The 15,900-nt window shown below is 34.7% G+C and overlaps 1 protein-coding gene across 2 annotated transcripts in view; it reads left to right on the top strand.

Moving 5' to 3' along the window:
* The window catches only part of Mtmr6 (myotubularin related protein 6), a 44,418-nt gene extending 29,278 nt beyond the window's left edge, over positions 1–15,140 (top strand). The window contains exons 7-15 of one of the 2 annotated variants that reach the window (XM_004854830.4): positions 51–164; positions 2,593–2,725; positions 3,333–3,442; positions 5,015–5,140; positions 6,833–6,882; positions 7,409–7,609; positions 9,584–9,715; positions 10,371–10,497; positions 11,834–15,140. In XM_004854830.4, coding sequence (XP_004854887.1) covers positions 51–164; positions 2,593–2,725; positions 3,333–3,442; positions 5,015–5,140; positions 6,833–6,882; positions 7,409–7,609; positions 9,584–9,715; positions 10,371–10,497; positions 11,834–12,094 — 1,254 coding nt within the window. In that variant the 3' untranslated portion in view covers positions 12,095–15,140. The remainder of the gene's footprint in view (positions 1–50; positions 165–2,592; positions 2,726–3,332; positions 3,443–5,014; positions 5,141–6,832; positions 6,883–7,408; positions 7,610–9,583; positions 9,716–10,370; positions 10,498–11,833) is intronic. The other variant, XM_004854831.4, reaches the window with a different exon arrangement.
* Positions 15,141–15,900: the final 760 nt, after the last annotated feature.

Below are 15,900 nucleotides of genomic sequence, written 5' to 3'. Positions count from 1 at the left end.
GGTAATTAAAATATTCAATGTAATAGCTAACTTTACTTTTTTTATTGTAGCATCGCATGCAGAGCTGGTGGGCTACACAAAAGGACATTGGCAAAATTATAGTGAGGATTTCTTCAAAAATCTGGAATGATGAAAAAATAAGAGAAAGCGATGAGAAAAAGCGAGTGAGCAATACAGAACACAAGCAATTTTAGGCAGCTTTGTGAAGGGAATGGTCACTGTGTTAAAGTAATTCTTGTCATTATGCAGTCTCCCAAAGATAATAGAGAATACAGATTAGATTAATTCGAGTAACTAGGAAATATTAAAGATTAGAAATTAAGTCATATTTTATTTTGTTAAAAATAGAAGAGTTTCATAGGCATTGAGAGTGTTTATAATGGTTCCTATTTCTTTGTATAATCTGGATTGATTAATTGGTTAGAACTCTTTAGGTAATATTAGAAATAAAAAGTGATTATAATATGAGACTTTTTGAAGGTGAGATCTGACTCTTATTTGTGTCTCAAGACCTAATATCTTTTATTTATACAGTTGTCTTTGAACAGAAGAATACATCCTTCTTTGCTTGCTTTACTAGTTAAATTTAAAAGTCAAATAGTAGCTGGGTGTGGTGATGCACACCTGTGATCCCAGCACTCCGGAGGCTAAGGCAGGAGGATCGCCCCAAGTTTGAGGCCAGTGTGTTGCTACAAAGCAAGAACCTCTCTCCAAAAAAACAAAGTCAAGTAGTAATGGGAAACCTTTTTGATATCCAATTCTTTTTTGTTGTTAGAAATTATATTTATTATCCCCTCCCCCCATGTACAGAAGCATGAAGATATTATCCAAGTCATTAATTACGGTTTATAGAAAATAACTCGTATCCTGTCAACAATATATTTCTATCATTTCTAAAACAGTAGCTATTTTATTTTTCTATGTTAGTTCAAGAAGAGTTTTATGGTGGGTTTTTTGTTTTGTTTTTTTTTGGATCAAATCAAGACAGCCTTTGTTTTTGTTTTTGTACCGGGGATTGAACTCTGGACCTTACGCTTGTGAAGCAGGCAGAGGCACTGCTGAGCTAAGTCCCGGGCCCAAGACAGTCTTTGTTTATAGGTAACAATTTCCTGACAGAGCCCCTCCCCCAACTCCTAAAAAATTTCTATATCCTGAGTAATAAACTTTTCTTGTACCTTCAGCAAACTTTATATTGAAAAAAAGAATAATTGATAGGTATTTACTCTCATGCACAGTAATAAATCTAGCTGAGCTTCTACACCTTGTTTTGCAGTGTTTACATAAAATAAATCATCTTATCAAGTTACAATGGTAATTTATTGAAATGTAAATATGAAAGCTATACATTCAATCCATTGCAATTTCCTTCTTTTTAAAATATCACCATAGATGTTTCCCTTTTTCTTCAGCCATCTCTCTGAAAGCTGGAATCTTCTCTCAGATCATGTAGAGATACATTAAAAGCACAGAAAAGAAATGTTTTAGTTTGCTGACACAATGCCCTTAAGACTCCTGATATAGTGCCTTTGATATCTAATTCTTAATTTTATTTTAATCCTAATAGGTGCTGAGTAACCAATGACTCAGTAGATATAACTAAACTATACTTGCTATCAACTTGTGGACTCAATCCACTGAATCAAAAGATATTTTTTTCTTCCAATTTACATGTCCCTTCATCCAAATTCATTACAAAAGACTATCTAGTAAATGTAGTAGTAACATGCTACCTGAAATCCTAGTCTGAGAAGAGTAAGCTGTCAAATCCAAAATTAATCTCTGATAACATTTGATATAATAACCAAGGATGATAGGCCCATCAACAGGCTGTTTTTTCTTTGCAGACCATTTTATTTAGGGCCCAATTCTTGAAGGTAGATAGCAAGTTGTACACTGTGTTACATGGCTTGTGGGCCTCCAGTAATCTCTAACATGGAGGACCTCAGGCAGAGGATCTCAGGTAATTGGAAGCATGTTTCAGAACTGAATTTTAGGGTCCCTGTGGCTTCTGAATAGTCATGCACTCTAGGTTTGTTCAGAAGTGAATCTCATAGTTTTGTTGTATAAAAGAAAATTTCTGGTGCTGTGTGTGGTGGTGCATGCCTATCATCCCAGCATTCAGGAGGCTGAGTCTGGAGGCTCCCTGAGTTTGGGGCCAGCCTGAACTACAGAGCAAGACCCTATCTCAAAAAACCAAAAAGAAAGAAAAGAAAAAAAAGAAAATTGTAGCTCTCTCATCTCTGAATCATTTAGGATTCAGATAGGAGATAATTTCTTTTTAATTTTGGAATATATTATCAACATATGGAAAACTGACTAAAAACATAAATGAATTTGCTTCATGAATCTGTGGGATCTTCCTATCTAGACTTTTCCTCTGTATAACAATTAGTTTGTTACTTTATCACTGTCATTTACTATTAATAACATGACATCTTTGCTTATTAAAAATGACAGCTTACTCGGTTTTGATAAGTTCCTTTACATTCTCTCCTAGCTCAAGTATGGCTTACTGTTTTCATGAAATTTTAGTAAGTTAATTTAAAAGATTAAAGAATTTTGATTCTTAATTTCTAAAATTTTTAATTTCAGCTAAATGCTATGGCCAACAGAGCAGCGGGAAAAGGTTATGAAAATGAAGACAACTATTCTAATATTAGATTCCAGTTTGTTGGAATAGAAAATATTCATGTCATGAGGTCCAGCCTTCAGAAATTATTGGAAGGTATGATTTTGCTTATTTAGTGACCTTTATCTGATAGAAACATAATGTTAGTCACATATAATTTAAAATTTTCTGGTCACATTTTAAAAAGTAAAAGCACATAATCAGTAAAAAAAAAATTGATATTGCAATATTTTACTTTTCATCAAATCTTAGAAATCAGGTGTATTTTATTCTTTGGCCTAGCCACATTGCAATTTTTTAGTAGCCACATTTAGATAACAGTTACTGTGTTAGTACTATTCTAATGGTTTTACAAAAAATTATAGCTGTTAGGTAGAGATTATGGAGTAGTTAGTACATTAAAGATTAATTTATGATAGTCTCCTATTTAAATATTAAGGTATCATCATGTGGAATTTTAAAATATAAGACTTGAAACATTTGTGCTACGGTTTTTTAAAGAGATTGGAGCATTTCTCTTAAGCATAAGGAAGAACAGAAAAATGCATCCCAAAATTCATTATTATGCTTCTGTAACAGCATCTAGAGTCTTGCCTGTTTATTTTATCCTCCTCTTTTTGAGTTCATTCATCAGATAGATACTGAAAAGGAGGGGTGGTAACTCTAGCCCCATTTTAATGGAAAATTTTCTTTCTTTTGTTAGTCAATGGTGCCAAGGGACTTTGTGTTAGTGATTTCTACTCTGGTTTGGAGAGCTCAGGATGGCTTCGCCACATCAAAGCTGTTATGGATGCTGCAATCTTCTTAGCCAAGGTAACGCTCTCATATTTCGTTTTGGGGTTTATAGGGTTGGGAAGGAGTGGATTTATCTTTTTGGGTACTGGTATCCATTCTGTTCAGGTAACTTATTATTCTTTACCTCTTTAATGAGGTTCTCTTTAATTTGACCTTTAAAAATATGTAGCAGTGGGGGATGTAGCTCAGTGGCACCTTGCCTGCCTGTCAAGTGCAAGGTCCTGAATTCGATTCCCTGTACTGGAAAAAAAGATATGTAGCAATAATCAAAATATTATATGCCTGTACTAATATACTGAAACAAATCTTGTTTTTCTTTATTACTAATAGCACTAATTTAAAAATACTCAACATCTTTAATCATCAGGGTAATGTAAGTTAACACCACAATGAAATGTCATCTCACCCCAGTTAGAATTCCTATTACCAAAAAGACAATAAACAACACATGATGGTGAGAATGGGGAGAAAAGGAAACTCTCATACATTGTTGTTGGGAATGTAATTAGTACAGCTTTTGTAGAAAATAGTATGGAAGTTCCTCAAAAAATAAAAAAAATAGAAACACGAAAAGTTCCAGTTGTACCACTACTGGATATGTCTATCCCAAAATACTTTAAATGAAATGAGTGTGTTGGAGATACATCTGCACTGGTGTGTTTATTGCAGCATCATTCACACTAGCCAAGATATAGAATCAGCCTAGGGTTCATCAGTGAATGATGAATGGATAAGGACAGTGTGGTATATATACACTGCAGAATATCGTTTAGCATAAAAATGAATAAAACTTTGTCACTTGCAACAATGTGGATAGAATTAGGGAACACTATGTTAATTAAAATAAGGCACAGAAAGACAAATACTGCACGGTTCACTAGATGTAGAAGCTAAAGTATTGGTTTCATAGAAGTAAAGAATAGAATAGTGGTTACCAGGGCCTGGGAAGGGTAAAAGGAAGGATTCTGGAGAGAAGATGGTTAGTGCACAACTGTAATTGGATGGGAGTAAATTCCAATATTCTGTAGCACGGTAGAATAACTATGGTTGACAACTATTAATTGCATGTTTCAAAATAGCTCCTAGAAAGAATTTTGAATGTTCCTAGTATAAAGTAATGAGTATTTAAAGTGATATATATGCCAGTTACCTTGAGTTGATCACAACATATTGTATACATGTGTTTAAATTCCACACTGTACTTCATAAATATGTATAATTATTATGCATCAATTAAAAATTAAAGTTCTATTTAAAAAAAGAAAAATTCCTGGGGCAACTGGCCCATATTCATGCTTTTTCTGCCAAAAACAAAAACAACACTGATCTCACTCTGAAAAAAAAAGATACTCATTTAATGTAGAAACTTAGAAAGAAATGCCCAAATATTTTGAAACAAATTTTGACTTTCTTTTTTGTTTGTTTGCCTTATTGTAGTTGTTGCTTTTAAGTTATGCTATGGCAACATAATCATTGCAGGTATAGCTCTTTACAGTGCAATTCTTGTTATTGTGGGTTTCAAGTAAATAGATCAAATGGTTTATGCAACATGTGTCCTGCTAGAATCTAAGTCTGTGATTTTCTTTTCAGGCAGTAATGGCTGAAAGTGCAAGTGTACTGGTACATTGCTCTGATGGGTGGGATAGGACTTCCCAGGTTTGTTCCCTTGGTTCGCTTTTACTGGATTCATACTACAGGACAATCAGAGGATTCATGGTAAGGGTTTAGTCAGTCCAGCAAGTGGTTCTCAAAGAGAAGGGGTTTTGTCCTCCCAGGGGACCTTGCAGTGTTAGAAGACAGTGGTGCAGCTGGCCTATAGCTGGTAGAGACCAGGAATATTGCTACACATCCTAAGTGACAGAGTAAAACAAGCCACAGATACGTAAAAGTTATTCTAGAAGGGATTTTTGTTTAAAACACATTCATTTACTAAGTGAATAATATGCTAAGCATGTTTTATATAGGAAGATTAAATTTCTAATTGAACAGAGTTTTCACTTTGTGAAGATAAAGTCCTGGTTTCTGTTTTTTATTTGTTTTTCACCATATGATCAGATTGATTTTCAGACTTTACATTTTAACTCTCACTGTGTAAAAGAAGGCATATTAGAAAGGTTTTGTGTTTACATTTTTAAATACAGTATCATCTTGAGACGTAAAATCACTAGCCCCTTTTTAGCACTGTTACTCTGTACTAACGTTGAATCTGGGACAGGCTAAATAGAGGTAAGAAAATTATGAGAATATAATGCTAATAAGAAAATAATGTTCCATTTACACCCTTTCCCCCTTTGTGTGGTGCTGAGAGCTGTATCAACTTCCCAGGTCAAATATAATCATTATTTACTGCAAACATGTACTCATAAAAATAAAAATGAGTGAAAATTGGTCACAGATTGGGTATGGCCTAGAGGAGAGGGTCCTCCTACAGGAGGATTTCCAGGTTTCTAAATTAGTTTCCTGGACCTTTCCTGCTGTGTACTGACCTAAGCAGAGGAACAGTTTTCTTCAGAAAGATGCAAGTTAAAATTTAGACGTCAGTATGTAGAAGAATATGGAGGACCCGGAGTCAAATTTGCAGTTCCAGCCTGAAGATCACTTGCCCAAGGTCACACAGGGGTAGAAGTGGCAATGCCAGGGTGTGAGCCTTCGCATGTACCCAGAATCTGCATCCTTGACCATCAAGATATATAGCATTTTGCCCAGCTCAGAGAGATTTAAGACAGAACCAGAGAAGCTCAAGCTGATCATCTTGACACTAGGAAAACAATGTGCTCATGTAATGAAATTAAAGGTATATTAAATACTAAGAAGATACATTTTTCTTAGATTTGAAAACATTGGAAATCTGTTATTTCAGTGGAGTTGATAAGTAGAGAAGCTGTGACAGTGAGGAAAGATAAAGATAGTGCACTTCAGGAGGATGAATATCGACTTTGGATTTCAATATAGACTTATTGGTATTTTTATCATTGACTTTTTTCTTGAAAAAATTTTACATAAGCATTGTACATATAAGCCAAAAGGTTTAAAATGTTCACTCCGTCTTCTACTGAGTTAATTATTGTTAGCATTTTAGTTTACATTTTCCTTCCATTTTGTGTTTTATTTGTACACAAAAAAATTTAAGTGCAATACTGATTTATAACATGCATATTCCTTTACAATGTAGTACAGCTGACATATTTTGTCATGAGACTCCTCTATTCCTTTTTATATATTTTCACTCCTTTTAAGCCTCACCTCTAATCCCAGGTTTTGGCCATCTTTTGCATATATTTTTTGGGGCGGAGAGGGAGATTTTGTTTAGTTCAATACATTAAAAGCATAAATACTATTTTTAAGCTAATAGAATTGAATCCATTCTAATAAAATGTTGAAAAGTGGGTTTTACCTTTTTTCATTAAGGTTTTAATAGAAAAAGATTGGATCTCGTTTGGACATAAATTTTCAGAGAGGTGAGTGTCAGTTACACATTTATGACTTTCAATTAGAGTACCATTATGTATCTATTCTTTATGAACTCACATGACTTGGGAGATGAGTGTGCTGTGATTTTGTGCTGTATAGAATATGAGATTTAATCTTCTGTCATTTCTTTCAAATCTAATACCTTTGTAATTTTTGTGGCTATTTATTACCTTTCTTTTTTCTGGATTGTAATATTTAGAAGGCAACAGATCCTTTAAAATTTTTTTTGCAGGGCTGGGGATTTAGCTCTGTGGTTCTGCCACCTGCCTCGCAAGCATAAGGTCCTGAGTTTGAGCCCTGGTACCAAAAAAAAAAATTTAGTTGCAAAACTCAGTTATACATGGGTGCAATTAAACAGAAGAAAGGCTAGGGGTTTTTTTTGTTTTGTTTTTCACTTGCTAATGTAACAGTGTTTTAGGATTACTTTTTGTAAGTATGTTTAAGTTTAGCATCACCTGCACAATGGACTTCTTTCAGAGCATTTTTAAAAGCTTGTGCTTTCTGGGGGGTTAGGTGTGGCCATTTGGATGGTGACCCAAAGGAAGTCTCACCAGTGTTTACTCAGTTCTTGGAATGTGTGTGGCATTTGACGGAACAGTTTCCACAAGCCTTTGAATTCAACGAAGCATTTCTTCTTCAGATCCATGAACATATTCATTCATGCCAATTTGGAAACTTCCTTGGAAATTGTCAGAAGGAAAGAGAAGAACTCAAGTAAGATGATTTGATGAAAATGGGGTCTCCTTCCCCCCTTATAGTGAAAGTCCTACAACTATAAATCGTAGTCGACTTAATAAAATGTCCTGACAATATGAAATAGAACTGAATTTATTGTAGATCTTATTGTCTGTGTTTCTGAAGTTAAGTACCCTTCTAACATAACCTCCCCCCTCAGGGAAATAGTAAGAATACATTTTAAATATATTTTGAAGTGTAATATATGTACAGAAAAATGCATGTAGCATAAGTGTGCAGTTCTATAAATCTTACCACATACCTGTGAAACCAGCATCCAGAACAAGAAACCCAGCACCTTAGAAACTTCCTCATATTGCTTTTCAGGTTTAATACTTGTCAGATTTCATTTCAGGACAGAGGAAGCTTTATATTATTTTTTTTCCCTAGAAATCACTGATTATTAGTTTTAAAGTTTATAAACGATTTACAACTGTTGGTTTATTTTAAATTGAGAGGGAGCCTTATTGCTCTTCTCATATTCCTAAACAGACAGTTCTTTGGGGGAAAATAAGTGTACCTATGTTGGCTGCAGTGTGGTTGCAGGTGAAACCCTAACTCACCTGTTTTTCCCTAACCAGTCTGAGAGTAGGAGTGTTTAGCTATGTTTTGATGCAGGAGACATCTGGGGTAAGACTGAAAGATGGTGTATGTATTTTAGCTTTGGCTTCTGAGTTTAGCTCTTACAGTAGCAGTAAAGAGCAGTTTAAGATTCTTGACCATCCAAATGATGTAGAGGGCCGGGGATTTAGCTCAGTGGTTCTGCTGCCAGCCTCGCAAGCTCAAGGACCAGAGTTCGATCCCCGGTACCAAAAAAAAAAATCTGCAAATGATGTAGTAGAGAAGCTAAATCTCATAGTAGTTTGGAGACAGTCATGTGCTCACACTCATAAGAGAGTCAGTGGCAGAACTGAGAGCACTTGGAGAATGCTAAAGGTAAGTAAAAGAAACACAGATGAGGGCCGGGGATTTAGCTCAGTGGTGCCGCCGCCTGCTTTGGAAGCACAAGGTCCCTGAGTTCGATCCTTGGTACCAGAAAAAAAAACAAAAACAAAAATGAGGAAAGTATGGTAGAGATGAACAAATCAAAAGACGCCAAGCTTTTAGTTTTGTGCTACAGTCATTCACAATTGTTTATCGTGATTTGGCGCAGGAAACTTCTCTTGGAGTTTCTTGGAACCATTTTAGAAAAAACTAATTTTTTAAATTAGTGCCAGAAGTCCTCAGAAATGGGAGTATTTCCTAGCAGTCTTTCTCTAAGAACGCAGCTCTGCAGAGTCATGGAAAACTGAGACTGTCCACTGTTCCCTAACTTCCAGTCTGCATTGCCCTCCACCACCATTCTGCCCGTTCCCATCAGGTCTTAGACTTGCAGGGTAACTGGCATGTGCACTTCTTGCATAATGCCTTGATTTTGCCTATTTCCCTTTAAATTTTCCATTTCTTTTTTTTTTTGGTACTGGGGATTGAACTTGGGACTTTGCTCTTGTGAGGCAGGCACTGGAACCACTGAGCTAAATCCCTGGCCCCACATTTTCCATTTCTAATTCATTCGTGCATATGGTCCTGCCTGTGATACTTGCCACCACAGCCCAGATCCAAAGTGAAGAGATTAAGGCCAAACAGAGCTACATTCATACGTGGCTCTGCATTTATGTGTGGTAATTTGAAATAGAGATCAAATTTTTGAAATCATGTGAATTGAGAGGAATCCCTTAAGTGTACAGTTAAAAGAAAAATGACATACCTATGTTGTGTTCAAGAGACATGACTTTATTACACGCTTATGAATGAAAAAGGAAAAAACGATACAAAGACAAGAGGTTAGACTACAAATGAAAAACTAAAACCTAATCTACTTTGGAGACCGTTGCCTGATTTATAAAAATTAGTGTTAACAGTAATACTTTGCAGCTCCATGAAAGATCTTTGTGTTTTTCTCATTATGTTAAGGTTGGAGGAGAAGACTTATTCCCTGTGGCCATTTCTTTTGGATGACCAAAAGAAATACTTAAATCCTCTCTACAGTTCTAAATCTCAGAGGCTTATGGTTTTGGAGCCAAATACAGTATCTTTCAATTTTAAGTAAGTTGGTATTGTTAAGATGTTTATATTTTCTTTTTCTCAAAAAAATGTAAAAGTTAATTATTAGCTGGGTGATGTGGTGCATGCCTGTAATCCTAGCACTGAGAGGCTGAGGCAGGAGGATTGCAAGTTCAAGCCCAGCCTGGACAACTTAGCAACTTACTGAAACCCTATCTCAAAATTTAAAAAATGGGTGGGAATAGGGATGTGCACAGGCCCTGGGTTCAATCTCTAGTATTTAAAAAAAAAGCAAAAAACAAAACAAAACAAAAATCCCTTGTTACTTTAATTATATGTATTTATGGGGGACAGCATGATAATTCAATACATGTACGCAATGTATAATGATAAAATTGGAGTAGTTAGTGTTTCTGTATCTCCATATTTTAAAAAATGTTTTACTAACATAATTGTATATATTTATAAAAGATAATGTGATATTTCAGTACCATATACAGTGTGTGTGATTAAATTGGTAATTAATGTTTCCATCTCCTTAATCATTATGTGTTTAAAGCCTTTGAGCTTCTCTCCTCTATTGATTAATAAAATGTATGAAAGGTTCTGTGAATTGCAGTCACCCACTCTACTGTAGAATGCTAGAGCTTATTGCTTCTGTCTGTGTTTTGGTAAAAGTTTTTATTTTGTCATAAAGGTTTTGGAGAAACATGTACCACCAGTTTGATCGAACATTGCACCCTAGGCAGTCTGTATTCAATATAATCATGAATATGAATGAGCAAAATAAACAGTTAGAGGAAGACATTAAAGACCTAGAATCTGTAAGTATTCTGAAGTATCTATTGTAATATATTTAGAATATTAAATTAGTTTAATTTTCTGTATTTAAATTGTTTTCAGTTTTGGATTTCTTTTTTTTTTTTTTTTTTTGATTTCTTTGATAACAAATGAAGTTGAATGATTTTTCATATCTTTTGGTTTTCCTTTTCTATGAATAGAATTCACACTTGTGTTTATTTTCCTTTTGGCTCATTTACCTTGTTCTTGTTGATTTGTAGGGGTTCTGTATATACCATACAATAAGTAATTCTCTGTCAGTTATGCATATTGCACATAGCTTTGTCCAGTCTGTTCTTTTTTCCACTTTACTTATGGTATATTTTATAGAGATGTTTCAAGTTTTCATGTCAAATTGATCCATCTTCATGTATTATTTAGTGCGTGTGTCTTAAGATCCCTCTCCACCCTGACTGTCCTGTAATCTTTTCTTTGCTGTCATATATAACCAAAAAGGATCAGTAAGTATGTGTGTGTTTGTGTATTTACAAACATATATATATTTATTTATTTAAAATCCCAGGGAGATGTTTTAACACAGTGAGGCTGTTTTGTCTGCTCCTCAGGCAGATGTCTCTTGTCATCTCTTACGTAAGGAAGTAGTGACTGCTTGAGTGACTTATAGAAGGGTATGTTAAAAGAAAGGCAGGTCCAATATATGGGTAGTACAAGATGGTTATCTGGAGATCAGCCAGAGGCTTTGTGAAGCATGATACTCTGCCAAAGGACATGTTTAAAATATTCTGTTGTATTACAAAGAAGTTCTGGGCTGGGAATTTAGCTCAGTGGTTCTGGTGCCTGCCTTGCAAGTGCAGAGTCCTGAGTTCGATCCCCGGTACCAAAAAAAAAGTTCTGTTTCAATCTAAAGCCTGTTATGTTCCCCTAATGAACCATTATAGGAAGACTCTGTAAGAAAAGCTCTTTACAATCAGCAAGACCTTTAGCTAAATAAGTGCGATTTTTATGTTACATAGTTATGATTTCAAGGTGTCTCAAATATATTTCTTTTTTTATGAAATGTTTATGTGTTATACTTTTACATCATGTGTATCCTTTTAAAATGTGAAGGCCTAGTAGCCATTTGCAGTCAAGTCTGGCTAACTGGATTGTTTGATAAATATAAAAACATAACTAAGGATTTTCTGCTACAAAAATTGTAAACTATTAGAATTTGCAGTTACTTTAGATATACTAGATTTTGTTAAGTTTTTGAGGTTTAGTTTTGCATCATACATGCAAAAGTATATTTTTTCACCCAACATATATATTGACCATGAAGTATCTGTTGTAATTTTATTTTCAAATTTTTATTCGTTTTAGAAAATTAAACAGCACAAAAATAAGCAAACAGAAGACATTCTTACTAAGGAATTGTTAAATTCAGTTCATCCGGAATCACCTGCCCTCAAAACCTCCCTGTGTCTTAAAGAGCAGACTTTGCTACCCGTGAATGATGCACTTCGAGCTATAGAGGGCAGCAACCCAGCAGATAATCGTTACAGTGACTATGCAGAAGAGTTTTCCAAATCAGAACCTACTGTGGTCAGCTTAGAGTACGGTGTGGCAAGAATGACTTGTTAGATCAGAGTATTTTCTGGACCGAGTGTAGCATAAGAAATTACAGTGAGGATGGTCTGTGCCCATGACCAAAAAAGGATTTGTCTAATAATGATCTTGGGGTTTAACAGTAGGCGAATAGTTGAAGAATGGGTAATAAGTACTCTTGCAAGAGAAGTAAGTCTGGTTAATTGCATTTCTGGACAGAAATGACATCAATTCTGTAGGAAATAACTGGTATCTGGTAGGTTTACTCAAAACATTTTGCACTCTACACTAGTGAATTGACATTTCTGTATGATTTATGTTAATTACAAACATAAACAGCTTTCTTAAAGGTAATTAAATTGCAAGAAAGTGAAATTTGACAGACAAAATGACCCTTTAATTGATATGGCATGTACTTTCAGTTATGTAACTGTGTAACTATGAGTATTTACATCTTTTTGCCTTTTAGTAATATTGAATATTGAAGTGCCATGAAAAATATTTCCAAGAGAGCCTTAAAATAAATTCTGTTTATTCTTTACCCTTAAGTTTTATATCATAGAACAGATTATTTTGCTTGTTTTCCTTTGGCCAGCCATGCTTTGTTCATTTAGCATTGCACTTTCCACACTGCAGGAGTTGCATGCCTCAGTACTCCTGTACAAACAGTCACAGAAGTTCTCATTTTAGTTCATGCTTAGCTGGCCCACTTCCATATTTGAAATTAATGCAACTGAAAGTTTTGTTCTGATTATAATTTGTTTAGTGCTGGGTGTGATGATTTATTATTTACAGATTATTGATTTTATGTATAAGCATATTTGACTGTCTTACATATGGATTACTGCATTCTATTGATTCTTACTTTGTGGTTGGCTTTAATCCTTTCATAACTTTGTAAGCTTGAAGAGCTAAAGCTCTTAAAACTGTTAGTAGAAACAATGAATAGTACATATATTTTTTCCACTGCCTTATCTCTCAAGGAATTACCATTCCTAGAATATTTGACTTTCAATGCACCCAAAACCTTTTGGGTAAAGTAAAAAGGGATGTGTAGATAGTTTAGGTTTGGCTTGGTTGCATGAATTTTAAAGCAGTGTTTTCTATATGCAACATATATTTCCTCTCTGAAATATAGAAGAAATAAAGGAAAACTAAGGAAATCCTCGTTAATCTTTAACAAAAGCAACTTAAACTCTGGGGGAGAATTTCATTTTGCCATGTTATATTAACTATTTACTCTGTATACTAGTACGTATCTTTAAATTAACAAAAAGTCCACCATATTTGGTAGTATTATCCAAATGGCTTTAAAATTGAAAATGTAAGTAATATGGTTGGCATGAGGTACAATTCAAGAGTACTAGGAAATTTGCATAGGATCCCTCATGCATCTCTTTATTACACCTGTATCTGCTAGATGTGAACATATACATCTTTTTCAAATGAAAAATGCTTTATTGTAAGAGTGCTTATCTGATCCTGTTTATTTTTCCAGTGCATTTCTGTAATATCTTATATAATAAGAAAAGTATTTCTTTTTAAACAATAAGGATATAAAATATAGTGTGGGATTAACCAATCTATTGCATATTTAAGCACTGGGAAAGGAACTTAATGTCTGTGGCCACAAGAAGCTTTTGTACCTTGGTTCTAGTCAGACTGTGGATTTGGAATTGTCTATGTCAGACTTCTTACGTTCAACCCTTTGTTTTTTTGTCATAATCTTCAACTTTAGACATATATGTATTTATGTGCTCACATGTGGACTGAGAAATCAGATAACATCCTGAGGACCTATAGGTTATATGTTGGCAAAAAGTGGTTTGTGTTTGTTTTATAAAATTGGATTCATGTTCATCATGTTTGGGAATGTATAGCATGTAAATTATTTCATGTATTATTTAAAGATAATTAAATGTTCATATTTTACTTTGAATGTTTTCTTTTGGAAAAAAAGAGAAGAGATCTAGTTGTCTTTTTTTCTCACCTAGGTAAATGGGCTTTTATAGTGCAGTAATGTAACAGAGCAAGTTTTTGGCATTTCATTTCCCAAAAGATTGTTGATAAATAATTCCTCTTATATGTATTTTTTTTTAAATTCCAAAAATATTTAAAAATAGGCAGCGTGGGCTAAAAGACTTAGCAGATACAGTTAATAATGTTGTTAAGTTTTCCTTTGGCCCCTGGTGCAGGAGCTTATGTTGCAGCCAGTACTTCATTGTGCCTTTGCTGGCTGTTGGAAAGCCAGCGTCAGTGAGCACCTGCATCGGAGGTGAACTGTCTCTCCAGAGGCAGATCTAGCTGTCACTACAGAGAAGAAAATGGCCGGCCAAGAGGAGCAGAGCTTGCTGGGGGTAGGTGAGAAGCAGCATGGGAAATCTTGAGTTAAAAAGATGAAGCACTCTTTTTTTCCTTCTGTGTATTTGGCAAGAAAACAGACAGGAATGTGGTATGTCTAGTCTTTGTGAATGCAGAAGGTCAGGTTTTAATTAATTTATTTATTTATTGCAGTACTAGGGATTGAACCCACAACCATGTGCTTGCACTGCTACTGAGCTACATCCTCAGCCCATTTTTAATTTTTGAGGCAAGGTCTTGCTAAATTGCTGAGGCTGGCCTTGAACTTGTGATCTTCCTGTCTCAGCCTCCCACCTATCTGATATATTATGGTTTAGAAAAATGTTCCCTAGAAGGTTCAGAGGTGGGGCTTTTGGAAGGTAGTAGATCATGGGGACACTGACCTCATCAGTGGACTGATCCATTGGTGAGTTCATAACTGAAGGTACTGTTAGGAGGTGGGGCCTGGTTGGAGGAGGTGGGGGGGGTCACTGGGAGTGTGGCTTTAAAGGATATATTCTGCACTTGATCTTAGCCAAAAGGCCGAGAAGCGATGAGGGATATATTCTGTCACTAGCCCTTGACTCACTCACTGTCCATCGTCTCTCCTTACTTGCCCTCTGTGCTTCCCAGCTGTCATAAGTAGCTTTGTCTACCATGCCCTTCCTCTGATATTTCTGTCTTGAAGCCCTCTGACAATGGACTGAAACCATGAATCAAAATAAACCATTTTCAATATACAGTGCTACTTGAGTTATTTCTAGGAAAGTAAAATATTCTTTTGTACACACTGAACTATTTAGGTAAAATGACATGTCTAAACTCTGTTTTAATGTATTCTAACAAAAAGAGAATTGCAATAAAATGGAATTGGCAGAATGCTATTAATGATCAACTATGGGTGAACAAATGAATAATCATTTTGATTATTTGAGTACTTGCATAATAATTTTTAAAACAGAATTATTTGAACATTTTAATAAAATCCATGCCATGAAGTATAATGCAGCCATAAACACAAAGTGAGTGTCATAAACACAAAGTGAGTATATTTCTAGTAATCTCCAAGTTTCATTGTTAAGTTAAAAAAAGTATAGAACAGTGTATGTATCCTTTGCCTAAGGAAAAAGGAAATATGTTTATGCATATACATATACAAGCGCATATATTTGCAAAAAGAAAGTAGAAAATGTAAACTAGAAAGAGAAATATTTACAGTGGTCAGGATGGAGGAGTAGTGGGAAGAAACAGGAAGGAAAGTAATAAAAGCAAGACTTCTACATATATTTTTATGTAAGTTTGAATGTTGAACTGTTTTACCTATTTAAACATGCATTAAATCCAAAAGGAAGAAATAAGCAAATCCTAAAATTGAAAACAAAATACCTCAGTTGCAAATCAAACTATTGATGCAAACAAATTATTTCAAGTGACTTTTGAATATATTACTCTAACTGTACATTCTTGGTAGGATATTTATAAGGATGGGAACTTTGGGGAAA

Source organism: Heterocephalus glaber, unplaced genomic scaffold (assembly GCF_053883595.1).
Source record: "Heterocephalus glaber isolate CG9 unplaced genomic scaffold, H.glaber_assembly_v1.0 deba00001719, whole genome shotgun sequence".
NCBI lineage: Eukaryota > Metazoa > Chordata > Mammalia > Rodentia > Bathyergidae > Heterocephalus > Heterocephalus glaber.
The sequence above is the reverse complement of the archived record's forward strand: the minus strand, read 5'-3'. Positions and strand labels throughout refer to the sequence as shown.